At 41.5% G+C, this 26,474-nt stretch overlaps 1 protein-coding gene across 1 annotated transcript; it reads right to left on the bottom strand.

Annotated features, from left to right (window-relative positions):
• Positions 1-11: 11 nt before the first annotated feature.
• Positions 12-25,087, bottom strand: TSGA13 (testis specific 13). Its single transcript, XM_020880697.2, has 8 exons — positions 24,983-25,087; positions 23,694-23,867; positions 20,797-20,875; positions 18,202-18,273; positions 17,095-17,301; positions 4,441-4,580; positions 3,764-3,891; positions 12-280 (listed from the first exon to the last, which is right to left on the bottom strand). Exons 2-8 carry the CDS (start codon positions 23,714-23,716, stop codon positions 111-113), a joined length of 819 nt encoding a protein of 272 aa, XP_020736356.1. The 5' UTR covers positions 23,717-23,867; positions 24,983-25,087; the 3' UTR covers positions 12-110.
• Positions 25,088-26,474: the final 1,387 nt, after the last annotated feature.

Below are 26,474 nucleotides of genomic sequence, written 5' to 3'. Positions count from 1 at the left end.
ACGCCCGGAGCTGGCAGAATGAAATTTTATTTGGTTGGCACGCCCTAGATGGCGACTTCTGCAGGCCCCTCAGTCTTTGGAGAGAAGCGGGGGCCCTGTAGGGTTTGTTTTCACTTAATGACAGTGGCGCTTTTTATAAACCACTGCTGGGCCCTTCCATTGCGGAACTCGCTCTCTCCCGGTGCGGTTCTGGTGGGCTTCTTCTCCAGGAGTGATGAAAGGGTTAATGGTTCCCAAATCATTTGGGAAGTTGGCGAGTCGCTCCCTGACTTCTTGGAGACTGCAACAAAGCACAGGGCACCTTCGTGAAAATGGACTTCCCGAGGGAGGACACATAATGTGAAAAATGAAAAGAGACCCATTTGGAGGGGTGAGAAACCTGGTCTTTACTCAGAGCAAGAAGGGTAGGTTTTGGACCACTGACCACCATTCCCAACTTTGTTTATAATTCTTCCCTTCATCAAGACACACTTTAAAACACTATCAGTTTAGGATCTTCCCTATCTAATCCCAACCCTTTCAAATGATTCCGTCTGTGACCATTTTGACACGTGTGTGTGTGTGTGTGTGTGTGTGTGTAAGTTGCTCAGTCGTGTCCAGCTCTTTGCGGCCCCATGAACAGTAGCCCACCAGGCTCCTCTGTCTACAAAATTCTCCAGGCAAGAGTCCTGGAGTGGGTTGCCATTCCCTTCTCCAGGGGGTTGACACTTACATAATTCTTACTAAGTTAAGGTACTTTCACTTGTGCATTCATATTCCTCTTCGCCCTTTCCTAAAATGTATGTTGATTTTCAGTTCTCCTGTCTGAGAGTGTAACTAAGAAGCTGTTTCTGCCTTTGGCTTCAGTATCACTTTTTCCAGATTCTCTTTCAATTTCAGCCCTTTTTGGATGCCTCTGCTGTGGGCTTGTCTTGTTCCCATCTCTCCCCTCTATTCTGAAGCATTATGCCACGTAAATATCCCTTAAATCTGTTTTCTTATTCCTACTGCTATTGCCTTAATTCAGGTCCTATCGGTTTGTTGGACAGCCTCCTAACCAGCCTTCATGGTTAACAGTTTTCTGTGTAACATCAAAACAGTTTTCTATGTAACCTTTTATTTGGATGGATGGAAGGAGGGCTTGCTAGGTTCTCTTTTGCTTGACGTAGAGACACTGCTTCAACTTCACAATAGATTGTTTAGGAAAAGCACAGTAATTACCCTTTAGATACATAGGTAAATATCCATTCATTTTTCTTGAGGGAACCTGTAAAGTTACCATAATTCTAAGAAATTCTGCAGACTGAGATATTAAGTGTTCTGTTTAGAAGTGTAAACTGGGTTATTGGGTTACCTTAACAGAATCATGGCCTTGAAAAATCAGAGAAATTCTAATCCAGATTAGATTCTAGACCCTGGAGAAATTCTTTCTTCTAATATGGATTTAAGCTAAACTGCTGATACCCTGCATATGGTATTAATTGAGATTTAACTCCAAGTTTACTAAATATACTATTATGCTTGCCTTTTCTGGCTTATAAAGCTCAAACTTGCTTTCCATGTAGCGTTTCCCTTGAAGAAATAGATGTTCCTACTTATTCTGGGCCTGAAAATAAAAAGGCTTAAGGGAAAGGAGCAACCTTTTCCCCTCTCGTGGGCCAAAGGTATTGGGAGCCTAAGCAGAGATGGTGCACGTAAACCAAGAGACTCCCAAGAATGGATAATATGCTGGGGCCTGCTGGTAAGTGTGAAGGAACATGGAGGATGGAGGGGAGAGTTGAGGCTGAGCCTGAGAGTGGCCCTTTTTATGTATTTATTTTAAAACGTTTATTTGTTTGGCTGCAATGGGTCTTAGTTGCAGCATGTGGGATCTAGTTCCCTGACCTGGGATTGAACCCAAGCCCCTTGCATTGGGAGTGTGAAATCTTAGCCACTGGACCACCAGGGAAGGCCCAGAGTGGCCCCTTTTCAAACAAGATAAGTGACTCTCTGCCATCCCTGAACTTTTGTCCACATCTGTGAAGTGTTTGGGGTTTTAGTTTTGTTTGTTTGTTCTGTTTTGGCTGTTTACTGCAGCATGTGGGATCTAGTTCCCTGACCAGGGATCAAACCCACACCCCCTGCATTGGAAGTGCAGAGTCTTAACCACTGGACTGCCACAGAAGTCTCTATGAAGTGTTATTTAATGCCACAGTTTGGGTTTATCTGCATATGGGGAGTTAAGAGGGTGTTTCCCTGATGGCTTAAGTGGTAAAGAATCTACCTGCAATGCAGGAGATGTGAGAGACATGGGTTCAATCCTAGAGTTAGGAAGATCCCCTGGAGAAGGAAATGGCAACCCACTCCAATACTCTGGCCTGGAAAATCCTATAGACAGAGGAGCCTGGTGGGCTACAGTCCATAGGGTCGCAAAGAGTCAGATACAACTGAACACTTAAGCACAGGGAATTAAGAGAGGCAGTAGGTGGATCTTGGGTGAGGTGGCACATAGGTCCAGGAGGAGCAGAGATGCTTGAAGAAGCTAGGTAAGGGATGGTAAAATATGCCCTCATGCCTCTGGAGCTGTGACTGTTGGAACTGAGGATGGTTGACTGTCACTAGAATGGCCTTGGAGAACAGAGAAGCATACCTTTGGGAGTTTCAGAAATTGCTCAAGGAGAGAAACCCCATAGGAGAAATGAACCTTGTCTTGGAGCCGTAGGCTAGGGAAGTCTAGGCACTCACCGATTAAACTTCTAATACACAAATGTGAATTCAGTGCTCTGAAATTCTTCAGTGGGTCATAAACACTTGCTGGATAAAACCTAAGCCTTTATTTATACTAATAGACAAAGCCCTTAATGACCTAGCCATCCATCTATCCTATGTACTGAAAATGCTATTACTGGTGCTTGATAAATATCCGACACTTAGTAAGTGCCCAATAAATGTTGCTAAATGAATGATAGTTTGTGAGGAGAATTCTCACTGCACCCCTACCTTATCCGAAACCTATTCCACACTATGTCCTGCCTCAGCCCCAAGGAGACTCATGGACCTCTGAGACTCACAGCTTATCCTTTGGCCCTTTTAGAACAGTTTTCCTCAAAGTGTGATATGCACACCACTGGGTAGTTTGGGGAGATACATAAACATTTTAAATGTTAATTATTATGAATTTGATTGAATATATGCTGTGCTTTGTCCTTCAGTCATTTCCGACTGCAACCCCATGAACTTTAGCCCACCTACAGGCTCCTCTGTCCATGGTGGCAAGAATACTGGAGTGGTTTGCCATGCCCTCCTCCAGGGAATCTTCCCAACCCAGGTCTCCTGTGTTGCAGGTGGATTCTTTACTGTCTGAGCCACCAGGGAAGCCTCACTTAAACATATAAGAGGAGGAACAATCCCATGTGTTAGTATACCAAACCCATAATGTCAATAACATAGGACATTGGGACATAGGAAAATAATTAGGATGAAACCAAAAAATAATAATTTTAAAGAAAAACATTAAGTAAATTATAGGGCAAGTAACACATTGACCAAAACTCATAATGTGTAAGTTACGTAGTTTGGGAAACACTATGCTGGAACTTTCTTGAGATTTGAGGATTTTAACAAGGTCAGAAGCCTAGAACCACTCAGGCCTCTATCTGTTCTTGGCTTCCATGCTACACGGATAAACAGTCTCCGGAACCTCCAAGAGAGATGTTGATTTGCCCTCATCACTCATCCCCATAGGTTGTCCCTCCTGCCCACATCGCTGTCTTGTAAAGCATTGCTTTGAAAGAGAGGACCTTACCGTCATTCTTCATATCTTTTTTACAGACTGAAGCAAAGGTGAGCTGAGGGTACATTTTCTTCTGTTGCCTCAAAGTGTAGACCTTTGAATACTTCCCTTCACTCTTGAAATCCTTGTCGGTGGAAAACCTTAACAAACAAAGTTGACTTAGTAGGCCCTAGTGTGGGGGTGGGGTAAGGGCAGGGGGTTATTGAAACCAGGCACTGCATCCTCAGATTCTAGGGAAGAAGAAAGGACTGCACAATTAGAGGGTGTTCATTGGTACAGAGTGGCAGTATTGTTCAGGGGAAGGGTTGCTTCTAGAACCTAGTGTTGCAAGCCTATGAAGGAATTACAGAATCTCCTCTCTCCTCTCCAAACTAGATAGAGTCTGTGCCTATAACCAGTTTCAAATCAGATTGTTCCTATATCACAATCCTTATGTGCACTGAAGGAGATTTTTTGTTGTTGTTTCCTCAAATCATAGACCTTTGACTACATCTCTTGTGAAAAACCTTAGTTTGCATTACTGTTTCTCTGTTGCTAAGGTAGAAATGTGGTTGGGGGTCACATAGGAAAGCTGTCTTATTGTTATACAATTTTCCACATTCCCTATAAACAACAAGTATTTGTTAAATTGTATTGAAGAGAGATAGTGACATGAATAAGGAAGAGGGAAGAAAGAGACAGGACTTCACCTAAACCATTGTTCTTGCTTGGATTTGGTGTCCTCCAACAGCATCAAAGGAAATACTGGTTTCAGTCCAGATCTTAACTTTTTTTTCTGATGCATCAAGGGTAGGCAGAAGTTCTCAGTGGGCTTGCACTGCTGACTTTCCTGCAGCAACGGGAAGAAGAGTAAGTGAGGGAGTAAGCCGGGTCCCCTGGGGTTAAAGGCAAAGTTAGGCTCCTGGACTAAGCTCCAGTTCCCTAAACTCATGCAACAAAACCTGCCAAAGAGGGAAGTAGGGGTACAGAAACCCAAAGAAGAAAAAGCAGTTCCCTAAGTGGGCTAGCACATATTCATTTCACAGCCAGATGATTTGCCCAAATTTTGGTCAGATTCCAAAGTCATTGATTAAGCTTGCACACTAGCCCTTTGTGGAAATGGAAGAATTTCCTGGGTTTTGAGGATTCACTTAGTGAATTGCTTAGGAAACCAAACATTTGGTAATAAATTGGGAAATATCGTTGATCCATGGGATGCTACCCACCTTTCTTAGAGATGGCTGTCTCATTCACATCCCATTCTCTGCAGTGAAAAGGCCACAGAATGGGATGATTTGTGAAGTAATAATTTTGTCATTATTAAAGTCATAGAATCAAAGACTTTCAAAAGATCTTAAGGGCGATCAAGTCTAACCATTCATCTTATCTCCTCCATATCATTATCAAGTGGTCAATCTTCCTATGTCTAAAAACCTAACCTACTTAATTAATAGCTGATTGCTAACACCCTGTACCAGACCACCTGACCTGCCTCTTGAGAAACCTACATGCAGGTCAGGAAGCAGCAGTTAGAACTGGACATGGAACAACAGACTGGTTCCAAATAGGAAGAGGAGTACGTCAAGGCTGTATATTGTCACCCTGCTTATTTAACTTATATGCCGGGTCATCATGAGAATCGCTGGGCTGGAAGAAGCACAAGCTGGAATCAAGATTGCCGGGAGAAATATCAATAACCTCAGATATGCAGATGACACCACCCTTATGGCAGAGAGTGAAGAGGAACTAAAAAGCCTCTTGATGAAAGTGAAAGAGGAGAGTGAAAAAGTTGGCTTAAAGCTTAACATTCAGAAAACTAAGATCATGGCATCTGGTCCCATCACCTCATGAGAAATAGATGGGGAGACAGTGGAAACAGTGTCAGACTTTATTTTGGGGGGCTCCAAAATCACTGCAGATGGTGACTGCAGCCATGAAATTAAAAGACGCTTATTCCTTGGAAGGAAAGTTATGACCAACCTAGATAGCATATTAAAAAGCAGAGACATTACTTTGCCAACAAAAGTCCATCTGGTCAAGGCTATGGTTTTTCCAGCGGTCAGGTATGGATGTGAGAGTTGGACTGTGAAGAAAGCTGAGCACCGAAAAATTGATGCTTTTGAACTATGGTGTTGGAGAAGATTCTTGAGAGTCCCTTGGACTGCAAGGAGATACAACCAGTCCATCCTGAAGGAGATCAGTCCTGGGTGTTCATTGGAAGGACTGATGCTGAAGCTGAAACTCCAATACTTTGTCCACCTCATGCGAAGAGTTGACTCGTTGGAAAAGACCCTGATGCTGGGAGGGATTGGGGGCAAGAGGAGAAGGGGACGACAGAGGATGAGGGCTGGATGGCATCACCAACTCGATGGGCATGATTTTGAGTAAACTCCGTGAGTTTGTGATGGACAGGGAGGCCTGGCGTGCTGCAATTCATGGGGTCGCAAAGAGTTGGACACGACTGAGTGATTGAACTTAACTGAACACCCTGTAACTTCTACCCTACAGTCCAAATTTCAGCCATGAAATAGAAAGACACTTGCTCATTGGAAGAGAAGCTATGGCAAACCTAGACAGAGTACTAAAAAGCAGAGACAACACTTTGCTGACAAAGACCCATATAGTCAAAACTATGGTTTTTCCAATAGTCATGTACAAGTGTGAGAGTTGGACCATAAAGAAGGCTGAGCACCAAAGAATTGATGCTTTGGAACTGTGGTGCTGGAGAAGACTCTTGAAAGTCTTCCTAAGAGGACAGCAAGGCAATCAAACCAGTCAGTCCTAAAGGAAATCAACCTTGAATATTCATTGGAAGGACTGATGCTGAAACTGAAACTCCAATACTTTGGCCATCTGATATGACGAGCTGACTCATTGGAAAAGACCCTGATGCTGGGAAAGTTGAAGGGCAGGAAGGGAAGCAGGTGACAGAGGATGAGATGGTTGGATGGTATCATTAACTCAATGGACATGAGTTTGAGCAAACTCCAGGAGATAGTGAAGGATGGGGACACCTGGCATGCTGCAGTCCATGGGTCACAAAGAGTCAGACATCACTGAGTGACTGAAAAACAGCAACAACTCCAAACAGAACAAATCTAGTGTCTCTTTCATAGATCCTTAAATAATTTAAAGAAATCCATCACATTTCCTGAGTTCCTGCTCTCTTCCAGACTCAACATTGCCAGCACTGTGAACTTTTTTTATATGGCATGGCTTTGGATTGTTCCCCATTCTCCTGATTTCTCTCATTTTAACTCATTTGAGAAAGTTACAAATTAGATTCTACCTAGTGTGTGGCAATCTGAAATGGAAACAATATTCTAGGTGTAGCAGCTGCAGGACATATCTCATTAAAGTCCCTATTCAAATGTCATCACTGCTTCTGAGAACCTTCTCTAGCTACACTGTCTAAAATCACACCCATCACTCTCCATTCCTTTATCCTACTTTTGGGGGTGCTTATTACATTAGACATTTTCTGTGCAATCGTTGACTTGCTTATGGTCTGTCTACTCCACTGGAATTAAACTTTGACTTAGTCACTGACCCATCCCTACCACATAACATTGCCTGGCAAATAGTAAGTGCTCAATCAATGTTCTTGAATGAATAAAAGAATGACAGAATAAGTGAATAACCAAACTAATTAGTTGACCTGTACTGAATCTTTTTGCTCAGAATTTTCAAACCTCTTTTTTTTAAAATGCTTACTGCTGAATTAACCGTGTCTTTTTTTTATATTTGTTATTACATTTATTGGTTATTTTGTTGTATTTATTTGCTATATCAATTACATTTATTGTTTAATTCTCATAAAAATCTCATAAATTCTTATAAAAATCCTGTGGTTGAACCATGTCCTTTTGATTCTCATGCTCTTGAAACTATTTCATTTTGAGGAACAGGTTTCATTGACATTACCTCCATTAATAGGGGTATTCATTTAAGTTACCTCCATTTATGCCTAGGACCTGTCATAGCCAATAATCTGACCACGAAAGAGCAGAAACCTTAGTAGAGCTAGATTTTAGAGCAGAAAAACAAGAATAAAACCATTATTTGGTTTTATAAAACCATTATTTGTCCTTAGCAGCAAGAGCTAAGGACACCAACTGCATGAGCTTGTCTGTCTTATCTCATATCATTTAGCATCATGCCATTAACATGTTTGCTACTTTCTTCCTATCTCCTTCTCGCTCTAGCATTCATTCCTTACTTTTGCCCTGAATATCTTTTTTTTTTTTAAACCTACAACTTTTGCTTCAATCTGCCCCTACCTACCTGCTACCTTCTTACTCATGGTTTGACATTTTTCTGTCCTTCCTCTCCATGCCCTTTCAGTTTTTATTCCCATGTGCACATGTGTGCTAAGTCACTTCAGTCATATCTGACTCTGTGACCCTATGGACTGTAGCCCACTAGGCTCTTCTATACATGGGATTCTCCAGGCAAGAATACTGGAGTGGGTTACATGCCCTCCTCCCATCTCAATGCTCTCCTCCCCCTCACACACTCTCCATCTTTTCCTTTCCCAATTCAGATGCCTGGAAGCAAGAATCTTATTAGCTCAAGGATTTTGGTTGTTGGTAGGTTACGAAACTAAGCAGGACCCTGTGGGGCTCCTGGGCAGAGAAATCTTTCTGTCGCCTGTTTCTCATTTGTTGGACCCCAGCCTCCATGACCTTCCCTGATTAGCAAACAGTTGCTATTCAAGGGAAGAGTAGTCAAGAAACCACCTGAAGAAAGATTAAAGGAACCAGAGAAGTTCATCAAGACCACCTGAGACAAGATTAAAAGCATTCAGGACCTGCATACAGCCTAATTTTATCAGCAACGCCACTCATGAACTATTACTATAAAACTCATCAAACCCTCCTAGGTTGGGACACACAGTTTCTCAGTGTAGGAGCCCACTGTGTCCCCCTTTGCCTGGCAAAGCAATGTCAATCATTAATTGTCACTTACCAATTGCATTGCCAATGACTGAACAACAGGGCATTTGCCATCTCCCTCTAGAGACTGAACACTGTGCCACAGCAGGCGTTGACTTTCAACACCCACTCAGGGAATTCAGTTTGGAGTGAGGCACTCTGTGCTCCAGGGAATCTGGTGGAACAGGTCTTTAGAGAGTTGGGTGTTTTTCAGTCAGTTTAGTCACTCACTTGGTTCTGACTCTGTGTGACCCGATATACTGCAGCATGCCAGGCTTCCCTGTCCATCGCCAACTCCCAGAGCTTGCTCAAATTCATGTCCATCGAGTCAGTGATGCCATCTAGTCATCTCATCCTCTGCCCTCCCCTTCCCCTCCTGCCTTCGATCTTTCCCAGCATCAGGGCCTTTTCTAATGAGTCAGTTCTTTGCGTCAGGTGGCCAAAGTATTGGAGTTTCAGCTTCAGCATCAGTCCAGCCAATCAATATTCAGGACTGATTGCCTTTAGGATGGACTGATTGGATCTCGTTGCAGTCCAAGGGACTCTCAAGAGACTTCTCCAACACCACAGTTCAAAAGCACCAATTGTTTGGCACTCGGCTTTCATTATAGTCCAACTCTCACATCCATACATGACTACTGGAAAAATCATAGCCTTGACTAGATGGACCTTTGTTGGCAAAGTAATGTCTCTGTTTTTTTAATATGGTGTCTAGGTTGGTCATAACTTTTCTTCCAAGTAGCAAGCATCTTTTAATTTCATGGCTGCAGTCACCATCTGCAGTGATTTTGGAGCCCCCAAAAGTAAAGTCTGTCACTCTTTCCACTGTTTCCCCATCTATTTGCCATGAAGTGATGGGACCAGATGCCATGATCTTACTTTTTTGAATATTGAGTTTTAGCCAGCTTTTCACTCTCTTTCATTTTAACCAAGAGGATCTTTAGAACCTCTTCACTTTCTACCATAAGGGTGATGGTATCTGCATATCTGAGGTTATTGGTGTTTCTCCTGGCAATCTTGATTCCAGCTTGTGATTTATTCAGCCCAGTATTTTGCATGATGTATTCTGCATGTAAGTTAAATAAGCAGGATGACAATATACAGCCTCGATGTATTTCTTTCCCAATTTGGAACCAGTCCATTGTTCCATGTCTAGTTCTAACTGTTGCTTCTTAACCTGCATACAGATTTCTCAGGAGGAAGGTAAGGTGGTCTGGTATTCCCATCACTTTAAGAATTTCCCACAGTTTGTTGTGATCCACGCAGTCAAAGGCATTGGCATGGTCAATATAGCAAAAGTAGTTGTTTTTCTGGAATTCTCTTGCTTTCTCTATGATCCAACAGATGTTGGCAATTTGATCTCTGATTCCTCTGCCTTTACTAAATTCAGTGTGAACATCTGCACGTTCACAGTTCACATACTGGTGAAGCCTAGCTTGGAGAATTTTGAGCATTACTTTGCTAGGGTGTGAGATGAGTGCAATTGTATGGTAGTCTAAACATTCTTTGACATTGTCTTTCTTTGGGATTGGAATGAAAACTGACCTTTTTTCCAGTCCTGTGCCACTGCTGAGATTTCCAAATTTGCCGGCATATTGAGTGCAGCACTTTCACAGCATCATCTTTTAGTATTTGAAATAGCTCAACTGGAATTCCATCACCTCAGCTAGCTTTGTTCATAGTCATGCCTTCTAGGGCCCACTTGACTTCGCATTCCAGAATGTCTGACTCTAGGTGAGTGATCACATCATCATGATTATCTGGGTCATGAAGATCCTTTTTGTATAGTTCTTCTGTGTATTCTTGCCACCTCTTCTTAATATCTTCTGTTTCTGTTAGGTCCATACCATTTCTGTCCTTTATTTTTCCCCATCTTTGCATGAATGTTCCCTTGGTATCTCTAATTTTCTTGAAGAGATCTCTAGTCTTTCCCATTCTATTGTTTTCCCCTATTTCTTTGCACTGATCACTGAGGAAGGCTTTCTTATCTCTCCTTGCTATTCTTTGGAACTCTGCATTCAAATGGGTATATCTTTCCTTTTCTCCTTTGCCTTTCACTTCTCTTCTTTTCACAGCTATTTGTAAGGCCTCCTCAGACAACCATTTTGCCTTTTTGCATTTCTTTTTTGGGGGGATGGTTTTGATCACCGCCCCCTCTACAATGTCACAGACCTCCGTCCATAGTTCTTCACGCACTATCAGATCTAATAATCCCTTGAATCTATTTGTCACTTCCACTGTATAATCCTAATGGATGTGATTTAGGTCATACCTCAAGGGTCTAGTGGTTTTCCTTACTTTCTTCAATTTAGTCTGAATTTTGCAATAAGGATTTCATGATGTGAGCCACAGTCAGCTCCTGGTCTTGTTTTTGCTGACTGTATAAAGCTTCTCCATCTTTGGCTGCAAAGAATATAATCAATGTGATTTCATTATTGACCATCTGGTGATGTCCATGTGTAGAGTCTTCTCTTGTGTTGTTGGAAGAGGGTGTTGCTATGACCAGGGTATTCTCTTGGCAAAACTGTTAGCCTTTGCCCTGCTTCATTTCGTACTGCAAGGTCAAACTTGCCTGTTACTCTAGGTATCTGTTTACTTCATACTTTTGCATTCCAGTCCTCTATGATGAAAAGGACATCTTTTTTTGGTGTTAGTTCTAGAAGGCCTGGTAGGTCATCATAGAACTGTTCAACTTCAGCTTCTTTGGCACTAGTAGTTGGGGCACAGACTTGGATTACTGTGATATTGAATGATTTGCCTTGGAAATGAACAGAAATCATTCTGTTGTTTGTGAGATTGCATCCAAGTACTGCATTTAGGACCCTTTTGTTGACTATGAAGGCTACTTCTACCTACAGTAGTAGATATAATGGTCATCTGAATTAAATTCACCCATTCCAGTCCTTTTTAGTTCACTGATTCCTAGAATGTTCACTCTTGCCATCTCCTGTTTGACCACTTCCAATCTACCTTGATTCAAGGACCTAACATTCCAGGTTCCTATGCAGTATTGTTCTTTATACATCAGACTTTACTTCCTTCACCAGTCACATCCACAGCTGGGCATTGTTTTTGCTTTGCCTTCATCTCTTCCTTCTTTCTGGAGTTATTCTTCCACTCTTCTCCAGTAGCATATTGGGCACCTACAGACCTGGGGAGTTCATCTTTCAGTGTCATTTCTTTTTTGCCTTTTCATATTGTTCATGAGGTTTTCAAGGTAAGAATACTGAAGTGGCTTGCCATTACCTTCTCTAGTGGACCGCATTTTGTCAGAACTCTCCACCATGACCTGTCCATCTTGGGTTGTCCTACATGGCCTGGCTCATATTTGCATTGAGTTAGACAAGCCTGTGGGTATTTTTAGGAACAGAATTTATGATCTCAATCCTTGTATCTCCTCATATCTAGAAAAGTACTAAATCCCTTCATGGTGACATCAACTCTTCATAACTCGCAGAAAACCTTTTGTAAAGTGAGTGCCTGATTGCACTGAACTCCCTCTTCACCAGAATTTTATATATATTGACTTTGCCCCGCTCCCTCTTTGGAGCATCTCTCAGAGCTATCTGAGATGCTGCCTCCCAGGCTGCAGTCCTCGTTTTGCCCCAAATAAACCTTAACTCACAACTCTTAAGTTGTACATCTTATTTAGTCAAGAGCAATAAGTCTATTCTTTTCTATTTCACCCAAAATTCTGTCTCTGAGATTCGCTTCGGTACCAGTGCACTAATGCCAAGCTTTCGGCCTCAGTTGGTTTTGGTTTGGTTTCAGTCTCTGGTGGTTTGGTTTAACAGCACCAATCTATAGCACAGGTCACTAAGCAGCCTATGAGATTGACTTCCCTGGGTCTAGTGTCCTCCGCGGGCTCTAGGAAGGCATAGAAAACTGAGTCTAGTTACTCAGAATATGGCCTTTCTTCACAAACCGTGGTAGGGCCATGTTACTTAGAAAGGGCTGTGAGTATAACAACCACTGTGATAGACATGTCTGGTCCATTCTTCAACTTGATTGCTAACACCCACACTCTTCTTATACACATGTCTGGATGTAGCAAAAGAATGCTTCCTTTGTGTATAGTCTTAGGCTCACAAAAGATTGCCACATTTGTCTAGTAAGACAAGGAGGGATGCAGCATGAATATTCAAGAGGCATTCTAGATATTGGGCATTTCCATCTTCTTGGACTTGTTCCAAATCTCCCCATAAAATTACCATGCTGCCAGTCTTCGACAATCAAAGCCTTACTACTGTCTATTAATACAATTTGGCTGGTACTGCAATTTTCTCATGAATAGGATCAGGTCCCGCATGTGACCTGCAAGGCTCACAAAGTGGCAGCTGTTGAAAGGAAGCTCTTCTTGCACCAAGGTTACATGATAGTCTTGTATTTCCTTCTCTACCTTGAGCAAGGCAACCCTGGCCTGGCATTTGTTCCTCTCAGTGTATATTACCCACTACCAGGAGAACAATCACTGAGCTTATGCTCAAATGGCACAAATTCTGAGACCCAAGAAATCATAGGCAATGAATCAATTAACTCCCTTGTCAGCGTATACTGTTGGATGTTAGCATTTTATCCTCCATTTGGAAAGGAATCTTTTACTGTCATCCATCTAGCAATGGAGGAAATACTAACTCTTAATTAACCACATGTTATTATAATGGTCTATCTTGGGTAATTCCACTCCCAGCATCATATTTATGTTATAATTAGATTTTTTGTTAACACTTTCACTTATTTAATTTCTTCTAGTTATATTAGCAGAGAAGGCAATGGCACCCCACTCCAATACTCTTGCCTGGAAAATCCCATGGATGGGGGAGCCTGGTGGGCTGCCGTCTATGGGGTTGCACAGAGTTGGATACGACTGAAGTGACTTAGCAGCAGCAGCAGTTATATTAGGCCCACTCTTATGGCTGTCAAGATCTTTTTTTACAAGAAAGACATACACACACACACACACACACACACACACACACATATTTGTGGCCACACCACAAGGCTTATGGGATCTTGGCTCTCTGACTAGAGACTGAACTAGGGCCCCTAGCTATGAAACCCCAGAGTCTTAACCACTGGATTGCCAGGGAATTAAAGATCTTTTTTAGATCATGATTCCTAAATATATCTTGAATTGGTTTTCTTCATTTTCTCTGTTATTGATTTAGTTCTGTCAACTACAAATTGACATTGGCCTGTCAAGTGCAAATTGGTGCTTGCCAAGAGCATGTGCCAGTGACTGAACAACAGCAGGGGCATTTACACCTGCCTCTGCAGAGACTGAATCCTGTGCTACTGTGGCTTCCGATTTTCAACACTCTGAAGGGAAATCAGGGTGGAGAGCCACTGTGTGCTCCAGGGAAACTGGTGGAACAGGTCTTTAGATAGATATTTTCAGGAACCGATCTAATGATTCCAGTCCTTCAGTTCAGTTCAGTTCAGTCTATCAATCATGTCCCTGATTCTTTGAAACCCCATGGACTGCAGCATGCCAGGCTTCCCTGTCCATCACCAACTCCTGGAGCGTGTTCAAGCTCATGTTCATTGAGTTGGTGATGCCATACAACCATCTCAATCTCTGTCGTCCCCTTCTCCTCTCTTCAATCTTCCCTGGCATCAGGGTCTTTTCTAATGAATCAGTTCTTCAGTCCATACATGAGTACTGGAAAAACCAAAGCTTTGACTATATATCCCAATCCTTGCCTCTCCTCATACCTAGAAAAGAACTAAATCCCTTCATGGTGACATTAGCCCCTCATGACTAGCAGAAAACCTTTTGTAAAATAAGTGTCTGATTGCACTGAACTCCCCTTTCACCAAAATCTTATATATTGACCTTCCTCCACAACCTCTTTGGAGCAGTCTCTCAGAGCTATCTGAGGTGCTCTTTTCTGGGCTGCAGTCCTGATTTTGTCCCAAATAAAACTTAACTCACAACTCTCATGTTGTTTATCTTTTTTAGCTGACAATTAAATTCTTCAGCATGTCTCACCTTGACAATTGTAGCAACAATATAGTTGTTGTTCAGTCATGTCTGACTCTTTGCAGTCCCATGGACTGCAGCCCACCAGGCTTCCTTGTCCTTGACCATCTCCTGAAGCTTGCTCAAACTCATGTCCATTGAGCTGGTGATGTCATCCAACATCTTGTTCTCTGTCCTCCCCTTCTTCTCCTGCCTTCAATCTTTCCCAGCATCAGGGTATTTTCTAATGAGTCAGCTCTTCGATCAGGTGGCCAAATATTGGAGCTTCAGCTTCAGCATCAGTCCTTCCAATGAATATTCAGAGTTGATTTCCTTTAGGATTGACTGGTTTGATCTCCATGCAGTCCAAAAGAGTCTTCTCCAGAACCACAGTTCAAAAGCTTCAATTATTTGGTTCTCAGCCTTTTTTATGGTCCATCTCTCACATCTGTACATGACTACTGGAAAGACCATAGCTTTGACTAGACGGATCTTTGTTGGCAAAGTAATGTCTTTGCTTTTTAATATACTGTCTAGGTTTGTCATAGCTTTTCTTCCAAGGAACAAGTGTCTTTTAATTTCATGGCTGCAGTCACCATCTGCAGTGATTTTGGAGCCCAAGAAAGTAAAGTCTGTCACTGTTTCCATTGTTTCCCCATCTACTTGCCATGAAATGATAAGACCAGATGCCATGATCTTGGTTTTTGAATGTTGAGTGATAGTTGTTAATCTTTGTGATTTTTATCTCCTCTGCAACTAATATACTTTTCTCTCAACTTCCATAAAAGGTCTTTCTAAACTGCAAATTTGGTTATACTTTTTAACTCCTGCCATTTACTCTCTTATTATTGCTGTTCAGTTGAAAAGTCATGTCTGACTTTTTGTGACCCCATGGACTGCAGCATGCCAGGCTTCTCTGTCCTCCACCATCTCCTGGAGTTTGCTCAGAGTCATGTCCGTTGAGTCCATCATGCTATCTAACCACCTCATCCTCTGCCGCCATCTTCTCCTTTGCCTTCAATCTTTCCCAGCATCCAGGTATTTTCCAGTGAGTCGGCTCTTTGGCTGTTCACATCAGGTGGCCAAAGTATTGGAGCTTCAGCCTTAGCATCATCGGTCCTTCCAGTAAATATTCAGGGTTGATTTCCTTTAGGATTGACTGGTTTGATCTCCTTGCAGTCCAAGGGACTCTCAAGAGTCTTCTCCAGTACCACCATTTACTCTCTTACATTCCCCTAAATGCACCTCACTTTCTCATGAATCTATGCCTCTGCTTTTCCCATTGATTGGAATATCTTCTTTTATTTTTGGTCAGGGTTCACCTCCTTTGTCAAACCTCCCTGATTATTTCCTTTCCTCCAACAAAGATACTGTTCTCTACTGTATATTAGTATATCTTGTATATTCTTTTATTACTCACATATTATAGTATATTATATTAATAATTACTTTGTATATCTCATTTATTGATCTGTCTCTCCTGTTAGACTCCAAATTCCTTTAAGATAGAAACTGTACTGTAATCACCTTTATATTTTAGTTCTTAGCTTAGCAGGTATCTAGCATTTGTCCTGGGCTTGCTTGGTGGCTCAGTGGTAAAGAATCCACCTGCCAATGCAGGAGATGTGGGTTCAATACCTGGGTTAGGAAGATTCCCTGAGAAGAAAATGGCAACCCATTCCAGTGTTCTTGCCTGGGAAATCCCATGGACAGAGGTACCTGGCAGGCTGCAGTCCTTGTGGTTGCAAAAGATTCAGACACGACTAAACAACAACAACAGTTTATAACAGAGCCCCAGATATCTGGCTGCTGTGATAGTAAATTTTCTGTTCCTCTTCCCTCTTGATACCCAAGAGCTCTGGGTGGAGAACATAACTCTTTCCCATTTAGATATTCATTTCTGTTCCTTACTTGTCATTTCCAGATTTATCTGTTGCTACTTTATACTCAAAGAATCCGCCTGCAATGTGGGAGACCTGGATTCAGCCCCTGGGTTGGGAAGATTCCCTGGAGGAGGGCATGGCAACCCACTCCAGTATTCTTGCGTGGAGAATCCCATGGATAGAGGAGCCTGGTGGGCTACAGTCCATGGGGTCACAAAGAGTCAGGCACAATCGAGCAACTAACTACAGCACTTTATACTCAATTAGAAAGCCAGTGGCTAGTTTACCCTTTGTTAGTTACAAATTAAATATCTTTGATCAAGGAAGAACAATTTTTTTTTACTAAGACCTTCTTTTCTCTGTGCAATGAATGAAGTTTCATGACCCAAGTTTGTACAGCTCTGATTCTGAGTATTTCCCAGGCCCTCAGATTCTGTTTGGTGAAGCATGTGGCAAAGAATAAGAAGAAAGTAGTTGGTCCTGAGTACCATCTGCCATGTTAAGTTAGCTCCCTTCTTCAAGCTAACTGCTAATTCCTCAGGATCCTTACTCACGATGCCAGGAAACTTCCCCAGGTGTTCTTACCTTGAGCAGTAACTCATTGGAAAAGTATTTAGGTGTGATGTCCTTTCCTTGATGATCTATCGGGCAGGGAAGTGGGTTGTTGGTCAGAATCAGTAAGGTCTTATCCTGATCATACTCTATTACTTTTAACGTGAAGCTTTGAATTTTCCTGTTTCGAGCCAGGAACTTCTGCAGTGCAGTGGGCTTCAAAGGCTCATAGTACTGGGCCTGAGCAGACAGAAAGTTTTCCAGAGAGACAAAGGGATTAGATCAAGGGCAGATTAACTGATTGGTTAGCTAATCTTTTGCCTCTATGGGGTAGGGACAGAGAAGCTGGACAGGGCCTGGCTAAATCTGCTCAAAAACTTGTTTTACAGAAAATGTCTGAAGCTTTCAGTCCCTTTCTCCTCTCAGAACATTTTCCTGCAAATCCACCAAGGGGCTGGGGAAATGAAATGGGAAAGCTTCCACATAAAAAGGAACAGAGAGGACTTAATGCTTGTGAAAAACTGTAACATTGTGTCCAACACAATAGGGCCAACAGAAGTTTCTATGTTAAACCTAAATGGCTTTCTCTACAAGGCTGTGGCAGAGTGGACCATGAGGTATCAAATCTCTGAGCCCAGGGAGCCCTGAGCAGGCCAACACAGCTCTCATCTACCTCTTCCCACCCACCAACGTTTCTCCAGGTGCAACCACATTAAAGGCAGAATAATCACAATGTCAAAAAGGAAAAACAGTGACAAAAAGAGCCGGTCACTTTAGATGTGGTAGGGGAAGGGGGAGGCCCACTAAATTTGCTTTTCCATCAGTAGGGGGATGGCAGGGGACTAGAGAGGGAGGAAGGGAGAGGGAGAAAACAGAATACTTCCTAATGAGACATATGTTTTCTCAACGTAAGAAAAAAAGTCAGCTGCAGGGCCCACTTTCTTCGCAGTCCCACCCTCCTCCCTCGCCACCGTTCCCATCAGCGCCCTGAGACAGCTCTGCTTCCTGGTCCCAGGAGGATGCACAGTCACAGTAGCTGGTGGCACTTGGAGGCACTTGGGTTATTCTCTGCACTGGGCCTCGGCACCGCAGCTGAAACTTGCTCTTGGAGACCGTGGGGGAATGCTTTTTATCACCTACCAAATTTGGATGGACTGTGTAATGGTGCAGGTTCTTTAGAACAAATTTTGATTGCCCGACTGCATCAATAACCTAGAGAAAATAAACAAAATATTAGTGTTTCAAGTTTTGCCTATCCTAAACAATATTCCATTCCTTACTCCACCTTAGTCCAGCTAAAATCTTGTCTCTAACTCAAATTAAGTAAGAAGAACTTCATGTTCTGCACCCTGGGTTTCTGGAATGAGAGCCATAACATGCAGAGCTAAGTTCTAAGGCATCCTGACAGAGCAGCTTGTATATGGAAATGTGGACCAGCTGTGTGAAATGTTAGGGGTCATTAGGAGGTGAAGCGGTGAAATAGACAAGGACGGCATCAAAGTTTAGACGAAACACCCCAAGGGTTTACACCTCTTTCCTCTGCCTTTCCCATTTCTGTAGGAAGGAAATCAGATAAAAAGAAGGGGAAGGAAAAAAATGAAGGACAATCTTTAAGGAGAAAAGCAAGTTACAGAAGGACAATAACTTAAGGGTTGTGAGTGGAAGAAAGTCCTGGGGATAACTGCTTGCTGGGCTGGGGGGTGGCACACAGGAAGAGAGAAATAGCAGTGCACTTTGCATTTTTTAAAAAATAATTTTGCGATTTATGATTCTTCCAGAAATGTAGTAAAGAGTAATTGAATTTTAGTAACCCTTCTGTCTGAGAAGTGTTGAAGTGATAGTTGTTCAGTTGTGTCTGACTATTTGCAATCTCATGGACTGCAGCCTGCTAGGCTCCTCTGGCCTTGAAATTCTCCAGGCAAGAATACTGGAGCGGGAAGTCATTCCCTTCTCCCGGGGATCTTCCCGACCCAGGGACCAAACCCAGCGTGTATCGCATTGCAGGCAGATTCTTTGCCGTCTGAGCCTCCAGGGAAGCCCCAACCCTTCTGCCTGCCATTTTGCATTTTTCTGCCAGTGGTGGTGCTGGTGGATTGTTTGAGTGTAATGCCTGGTGGTAGAGTTGCTGGGCCGGTTCCATCTCCTACTGACTCCAGGGTTGTTGTCTGGCCCTAGATAATCTAAGAATGAGTCAAAGGCATGAGAACACAAGAGATTAAAAAAAACTCTGAGTTACCTCCTTCGGGCTTGGCCTAATGAGAAATTAGATAAAGAGCACAATCCTGTGTATGGATCAGCTTTTCTAAAGATCGCCCGTCCTCAAGAAGGTGATGGGGTAAGATGAGATTGAGAAGAAAGGGAACTGCACAGGCAAATAAAGTAAGAAGGTGAATGAAAAAGAGGGAGATAGTAAGGAGCAACAGAACTGTGTGGTGAAGGGAGGTGTTATGCTCCAGGAGGAAAACGCCAGGAGTTGTCAATTTTCAGGGGTTGGAGGAGGACTAGGAGAAGGACTAGCAGAGCCATGCCATGCATTCCTTTAGCGATGGTGGGAAGCAATAGGGGACAAATCCAAAGATGTACTTATTTAATTTATACTACTTATTGTAAAACTGGAGTCCCTGGGTTCAAAACAAAAATACATTTGAAAATCCTGCTTCACAGATGTGATATATAATATATAACATTTAGAATCATGAACATCTTGGAAAAATTTTGGGGGGAGAAGATGCAAAGGCTTCTTTTACAGTATATTTAAAAATTAATTTTGGGGGGGAAAGCCTCTGGGAATTTTTCTGAGGTATTACATCTTTTTCCAAATTAGTCTCCAGCAGTTAACTAAGATCCCCTAGAGTAGGAAATGGTACCCCACTCCAGTATTCTTGCCTGGAAAATTCCATGGGCAGAGGAGCCTGGCAGGCTGCAGTCCATGGGACCACAGAGTCCGTCACGACAGAGCAACTAAGCGCACACACACATGTAAAAATGTCTAAATTGAAGTATGTTTTTAGTTTTACGTTGAATTGCACTATCTGGCTGATGAAATAAAAGTTGACCCAGAAAATTAGCTTGAATATGATTAGAGTATGTTTTTAGCTTTATGTTGAATTGTACTATCTCTGGCTGATGAAATAAAAGTTGACCCAGAAAATTTACTTGAATATGATAAACCTAGGGAAGTAACCAAGCTACCCAATGGAGTTTTGTTTTAAGAAGTGATCACAATATCTAGTTTAAGTCAGGATTTAATGCTCACTCATGCCCTAAAATAGATTTCTGGTCCCTGGGTTTTGAGCCATGATTCTTTGTTGATATGTCCCTGTCTCTTCCCTTTTCTTTTCCCACTTCCCTGGTGGCTCAGATGATAAAGCGTCTGCCTAAAATGCGGGAGACCCGGTTTGATCCCTGGGTCAGGAAGATCCTCTGGAGGAGGAAATGACAACCCACTCCAGTATTCTTGCCTGCAAAATCCCATGGATGGGGGAGCCTGGTAGCCTACATACAGTCCATGGGGGTCACAAATAGTTGGACACGACTGAGCGACTTCACTTTCTTTCTTCCCTTTTCTATGTCTCTGTTTCTCTTTCATTAAATTAGATAAATTAACCTGCTTTCTATATAAATCTTGACTACTTTTTGCTTTTCAACAGGAAGTTTGTGAGACCCTGCTTATAAAGTACTCTAAGCAACTCCAAAGAAAGATTATAAATGAACATTGCTAATGTTCTTTCTTACCTCATCACTATCAAAAAATATTCCTTTCTCAAATGTAACTGGGCTAGTTCTGGAAGTCCTTGGTTTGCCCTGTTGAGACCTAAAAAAGGCAGAATACCCAATTATATTTTCTTACTCAAAGGTGTGGTCTTCTACACGTTCTTGACCTCCCTCAATAAAGTTTGGGTATGTGACTTAAAGGAGCCAATTTAGGTGATCATTAATTGCATATGTTTGAATGTGGGAGGAGAAGGGGATGACAGAGGGTGAGATGGTTGGATGGCATCACCAACTCAATGGACATGAGTTTGTGTAATCTCTGGGAGTTGGTGATGGACAGGGAGGCCTGGCGTGCTGCAGTCCATGGGGTCACAAAGAGTCAGACACGACTGAGCAACTGAACTGATCTGAATTGCATATGTATGGGTAGCATAGAAAAGGATTCATTATTCAGCCTGCATGCTAGGGGAAAACCAAACTTCATTTTGAAGAGTTTAGCAAGCGGGATCTCTTAGAGACATGATGACAATTGATACGTTGATTACTCCTAAAGTAGCAGTTTTAAGAAATGAAAATTAAAACCACAATAGGCTATCACCTCACATCTGTCAGAATGGTTATAATCAAAAAGAACACAAATAACATTTATTGAAAAGGGTGTGGAAAAAAGGAAGCCCTCATATATTGTTTGTGGGGATGTAAATTGGTGCAGCCACTGTGGAAAACAGTATGATGTTTCCTTAAAAAAAAAAAAAACAACTAAAAATGGAACTACCATGAGACCCAGCCATTCTACTATTCTACTCCTGGGTATATATATATATATAAATCTGAAAATACTAATTCAAAAAAATACGTGTACCTCAATATTTATAGCAGTAATATTTACAATCACCAAGATATGGAAACAACCTTAAATTGAATAGATAAAGAAGATATGGTATGGCACTTCCCTGGTGGCTCAGTGGTAAAGAATCTGCCTGCCAATGAAGGAGAGACAGGTTTGATCCCTGATCTGGGAAGATCCCACATGCTGCAGAGCAAGAGCAACTAAACCCACGCACCACAACTATTGAGGCTGTGCTCTAGAGCCCAGAACTGCAACTCCTGAGCCCAAGTGTCCTCTGAGCTCTGCAAGAGAACCCACTGCAATGAGAAATCCACCCATGGCCCCTAAAGAGTAGCTCCCACTCCTCAACTAGAAAGAAACCTGCAGAGCAACAAAGACCTAGCACACCCCCAAAAAATAAATAGGAGATAAAGATTACATTAAAAAAGAAAATGTGGTATGTATATAAAATGGACTACTACTTAGCCATAAAAAAGAATGATATTTTGCCATTTTCAACAGCATGAATGGACTCGGAGGGTATTATGCTAAAGTGAAGTAAGTCAGACAGAGAAAGACAAATATTATATGATATCACTTCTATATGGAATCTAAAAAAAAAATAAATTCTGTAACAGAAGAGAAGCAAACTTACAGATATGGTGAGCAAACTAATGATCACCAGTGGGGAGTGAGTAGGGGGAGGGGCAAGACAGGAGTAGGAGATTAAGAGGTACAAACTGCTATGTGGAAGACAAATAAGATACAGGGATATATTGTACAACACAGGGAATACAGCCAATATTTTATAATAACTTTAAATGGATTATAACATTTAAAAATTGTGAATTACCATGTTGTACACCTGAAACATATATGATATTGTACATTAACTATGCCTCAATAAAAAAAATAGAGATTTTAGACCACTCAAGGAACTGGTCTAGTTGACTGTTTAAGCAAATGCTTTTTTGCAACTGGACCATGATAATATTCTTAAATTATAAATACTGTTTTATAGACCTACCTGCCTACTCTTCTCTACATAGAAACAATTCTGCCTTAGCCAATAATTAGCCAATAATTCCTCAAAAAGGGATATAGTTAGTGGAACATCACAACTAAATTTCCAATTCTTAATGACTGCTTGGATTACTGGTTCCCTCATGTACCTAAGCATAGCTAAGTTTCCCTACCTAGAATTAAGATAATAAAAATAATCATCAGTTACAAATATTCTTGCAATCTATGCTTTCACTTCCTTTCCCATCTCCCCTCCCCCAGATACCAGTTCCCTCTGGGAAAGGGGGGGTGGTGGTGCGAAAGTTGCAATATTTAGTAACAAAGTATTCTGATTCCTTGACTAATTCTTAGGAAGCCCATTTACTGTTCAAACACAGTGAAAGATGCACATCAATAAGAATGGGTTAATGATGAAAATAAATAACCTGCTTTCTCTTTGGAGTTTAAACCAGCTTAAATTAAGCTTATGGCTGATTCACACTGTTATACAGCAAAACCAATACAATGTTGTAAGGCAATTATTCTCCAATTAAAAATAAAGATAGAAAAACAAAAATCCCCACTATATTATCAGCTTTATTGTAGCACTTTTCAAAATGATTCTTTGGTATCTAAAAGGCAGCAGAGGATCCCAGATGCTCTTGTTCAAGGCCAATTTAAGGCATAGATCAACCTGAAAATGCTCCTTCAACCCAGCAGTGTCCATCTTTGATAGCCTGGTGCTTTCTTTTTGGTAAAGCTACCCTAGTTGCTGCATGAAACACAGCCCAAGATCTGATTATTGATCTGAGAACTGTCAATTAAAATGTTGTATTAAAAAAAAATTTTTTTTCTATTTTTTGACCATGCCACGTAGCATGCAGGATCTTAGTTCCCTGATTAGGGATAAAACTCGTGCTCCCTGCAGTGGAAGCACAGAGTTTTAACCACTGGCTCACCAAAGAGGTCTCTAAAATGTTGTTGAGTATCTACTCTGTGACTAGTACTGTTCAAAGTGATATGGGCTACAAAATAAGTCTGTATAGGAAGGTAGTTATAACTTAGTTGGGCAAACAAGACTACACACTTGGTCTGTCTCCTTTGGCCCATTGCTGTTCACTGCTAAGTGGGCCAGCTGAGGCAAGTAGTCACCGAGAGGCCAAACTCCGTGCCTCTAAATCATCCACGTTCTGCAGGGGTTCAGTTCAATGCAAACATTCTCTTCTTAGCACATTCTGTGTGCTCAGCCCCATTCTTGATCCTGGATGGGAAACAAGAGGAGACAGCAGTGCCCTTGTGAGTGCAGAAAATGCATGAGATGTGATGATCCTTGCCCTCAAGAACTTAACTTTAGTTGGTAAATGCAGGGAGGGAAGAGGAAATGATCGTTACATGTGAAAAAATAATGACAACTACATGCTAACATATTAGGTAAATCAATTCATTTCTTGGGGCCTCAATTTCCTCATCTGTGAAAAATGGAGTTGACAAAATGATTTAAAGGTGACATTCCAACTCCATGATAGTGGTGAAATTTACCTACATAAAGACCTTAAAAAAAAGTCATGTGTCAGTCATGGGTGAAATTTGGAGGAGTAGCCGTTCTGTACTATATACCTCCCCTCTCAATATGATATTTTTCCAGTTATTAGGCCTGACTGGAAGGTTATTTTGGTTTTGTTTTGGTTTTGGTTTTTTTTTGCTATTGTTGTTTGAAGTAACAACATATAAAAGTTGGAGAGGTAGAATGAGGTCAAATTAAGGAGACCCAGACAATTAAATTGGAGAAGGAAATGGCAACCCACTCCTGTACTCTTGCTTGGAAAATCCCATGGATGGAGAAATCTGATGGGCTACTGTCCAAAGGGTCGCAAAGAGTCGGACACAACTGAGTGGCTTCACTTCCTTCTGACAATTAAGTAGAGGTTTCAGTTCAGTTCAGTTCAGTTCAGTCACTCAGTCGTGTCTGACTCTGCAGTAAGGCCTATTAGCCCAAGCGCCAATAAAGGTTATGAGTTTGGAGGAAAGATCGTATTAGTAATAATAGCGTCCATAGGTGATTGTTTGCAGTTTGTTTAGACATGAACACTAAATGTACTGTCCAGTGATAACTAAACTGAGCTAAACTCTGCAAATCCCCTTTAAGGGAAACAGACTAGTAAGCTTTTCATCCTTTTCTCATGTCTAGTTTTTTTGGAATTGTGGGTCTAGCTCATGTTTAGATTGAAACTAAAATAAATAGAAGCCAGCAAATGGGGGTGGGGTGGGGGGGTGCAAGGCTTCTGCTGCTTGTCTGCAACCCAGGGTGGGGAAAAACATCACACAAACACAAACACTTCATCTAAAATAAGAATAGAAAGATCTAGTGTACAGTACCTTGAAGGACATAGGGAAATCTTAGTTCAGGGGGGAAGGGGGAATTCCTTGACCTGGAAACTGTCCATTTTCAAAATATTCTAGAGGAGGCACAGCGTGTTTGTGATGAAAAGGCAGTCTAGAATGCTGAAGTGTTCTATGTTGGAGTCAGAGAATGGAAAGCCCAGAGATTTTATAAACAAAATCTGCTACAATCTGCTCCAACTTGTTTTTCTAACCTATGATTCCCCAACATACCACATACTGATTTTTTCACTATATCTTTAGAAAAATTTTATTAAAGTATCATTGATTTATAATGTTGTGCTAATTTCTACTGTATAGCAAAGTGATATATATATATATATATATATATATATATATATACATACACATATATATTCTTTTCATATTCTTTTCCATTTTGGAGGATATTGAATATAGTTCCCTGTGCAATACAGTAAGGATGTATTTTCACTGTATCTTAATCAGCCTCTGCCTAGCCAATGGTTTTAGCCTATCCCTCAAACACATTTATAAAGTAAGCATTTATTTCTCTTATTCTCCAAACTCCAAACTCTCTTCCCAGCCTCTTCAACCATTTGAGTCTTCCTCTTTCTTTATGTTACTTCTCAGACTTTTCTTCTTGGGAGAAGACTTTTCATATCAATCCAATCTCACACTCTAGCCTGCAGGTTCTGTTTTTCTTGAGCTGCAATTACATAATAAATTGTTGCTCTGCATGTGCTTTTCTTATATGTAGGGTGTTTGCCTCCTAGCTCTGCTTTATATCAGGCATTCAAAATCAGTTTTATTTATTTCAATATATTTATCAAACATCTGTGACCTGTTAGGCACCATTCTAGGTAGTGGAAACCAAATATAAATTAGATGTAGTCTTCAACCTCAAGGAGCTCATTTTTTAACCAAGAAGAAGACAAGGAGAGAGCTGAGTGTAACATTGCAGTGTGTATGTTAGAGATAAATTCAGGATGCTAGTGGAGTAGAGGGGAAGAGGACTTAACCTGGGTAATAAGAGACAGGAAGAGGTTTGGAACTAATCTCTAAACTGAGTCTGAAAGATGAATGTATTGACCAGGTGAAAAGAAGAGAGGGAGGATGAGGGAGGAACACACACAAAAACATGAACACAGAACAAGGCATGACTTGTTTAGGAGCATTGCCAGTAACCACAGTATGCCTGGAAGGTAAGATTTCATGAAAAGGTAGCAAGAGATGAGACTGGAGAGAAAGCCAGGATCCAAATCCTAGACTGAAGTCTTTAGAAGAAACTTACAGGCTATTTTCTGAATAATGAAGCACTATGGAGGGTTGTTAAGTAGGGATACTTCGAACAAGATATATTTTTAAAATATGAAAGGGATGGTGGTGTGAACTATAGATTGGAAAGATGAAGAGGACTTTGAGAAGGCTATGACAGTACTGAGGAAGGGTTGAGAAGTTATAAGAGTCTATAGTAGTCACAAACCTGTGCCACTCACCCCTAACCCTG

Source organism: Odocoileus virginianus, chromosome 1 (genome assembly GCF_023699985.2).
Source record: "Odocoileus virginianus isolate 20LAN1187 ecotype Illinois chromosome 1, Ovbor_1.2, whole genome shotgun sequence".
NCBI lineage: Eukaryota > Metazoa > Chordata > Mammalia > Artiodactyla > Cervidae > Odocoileus > Odocoileus virginianus.
Note: the sequence above shows the minus strand (reverse complement) of the source record. Positions and strands in the feature narration are given on the sequence as shown.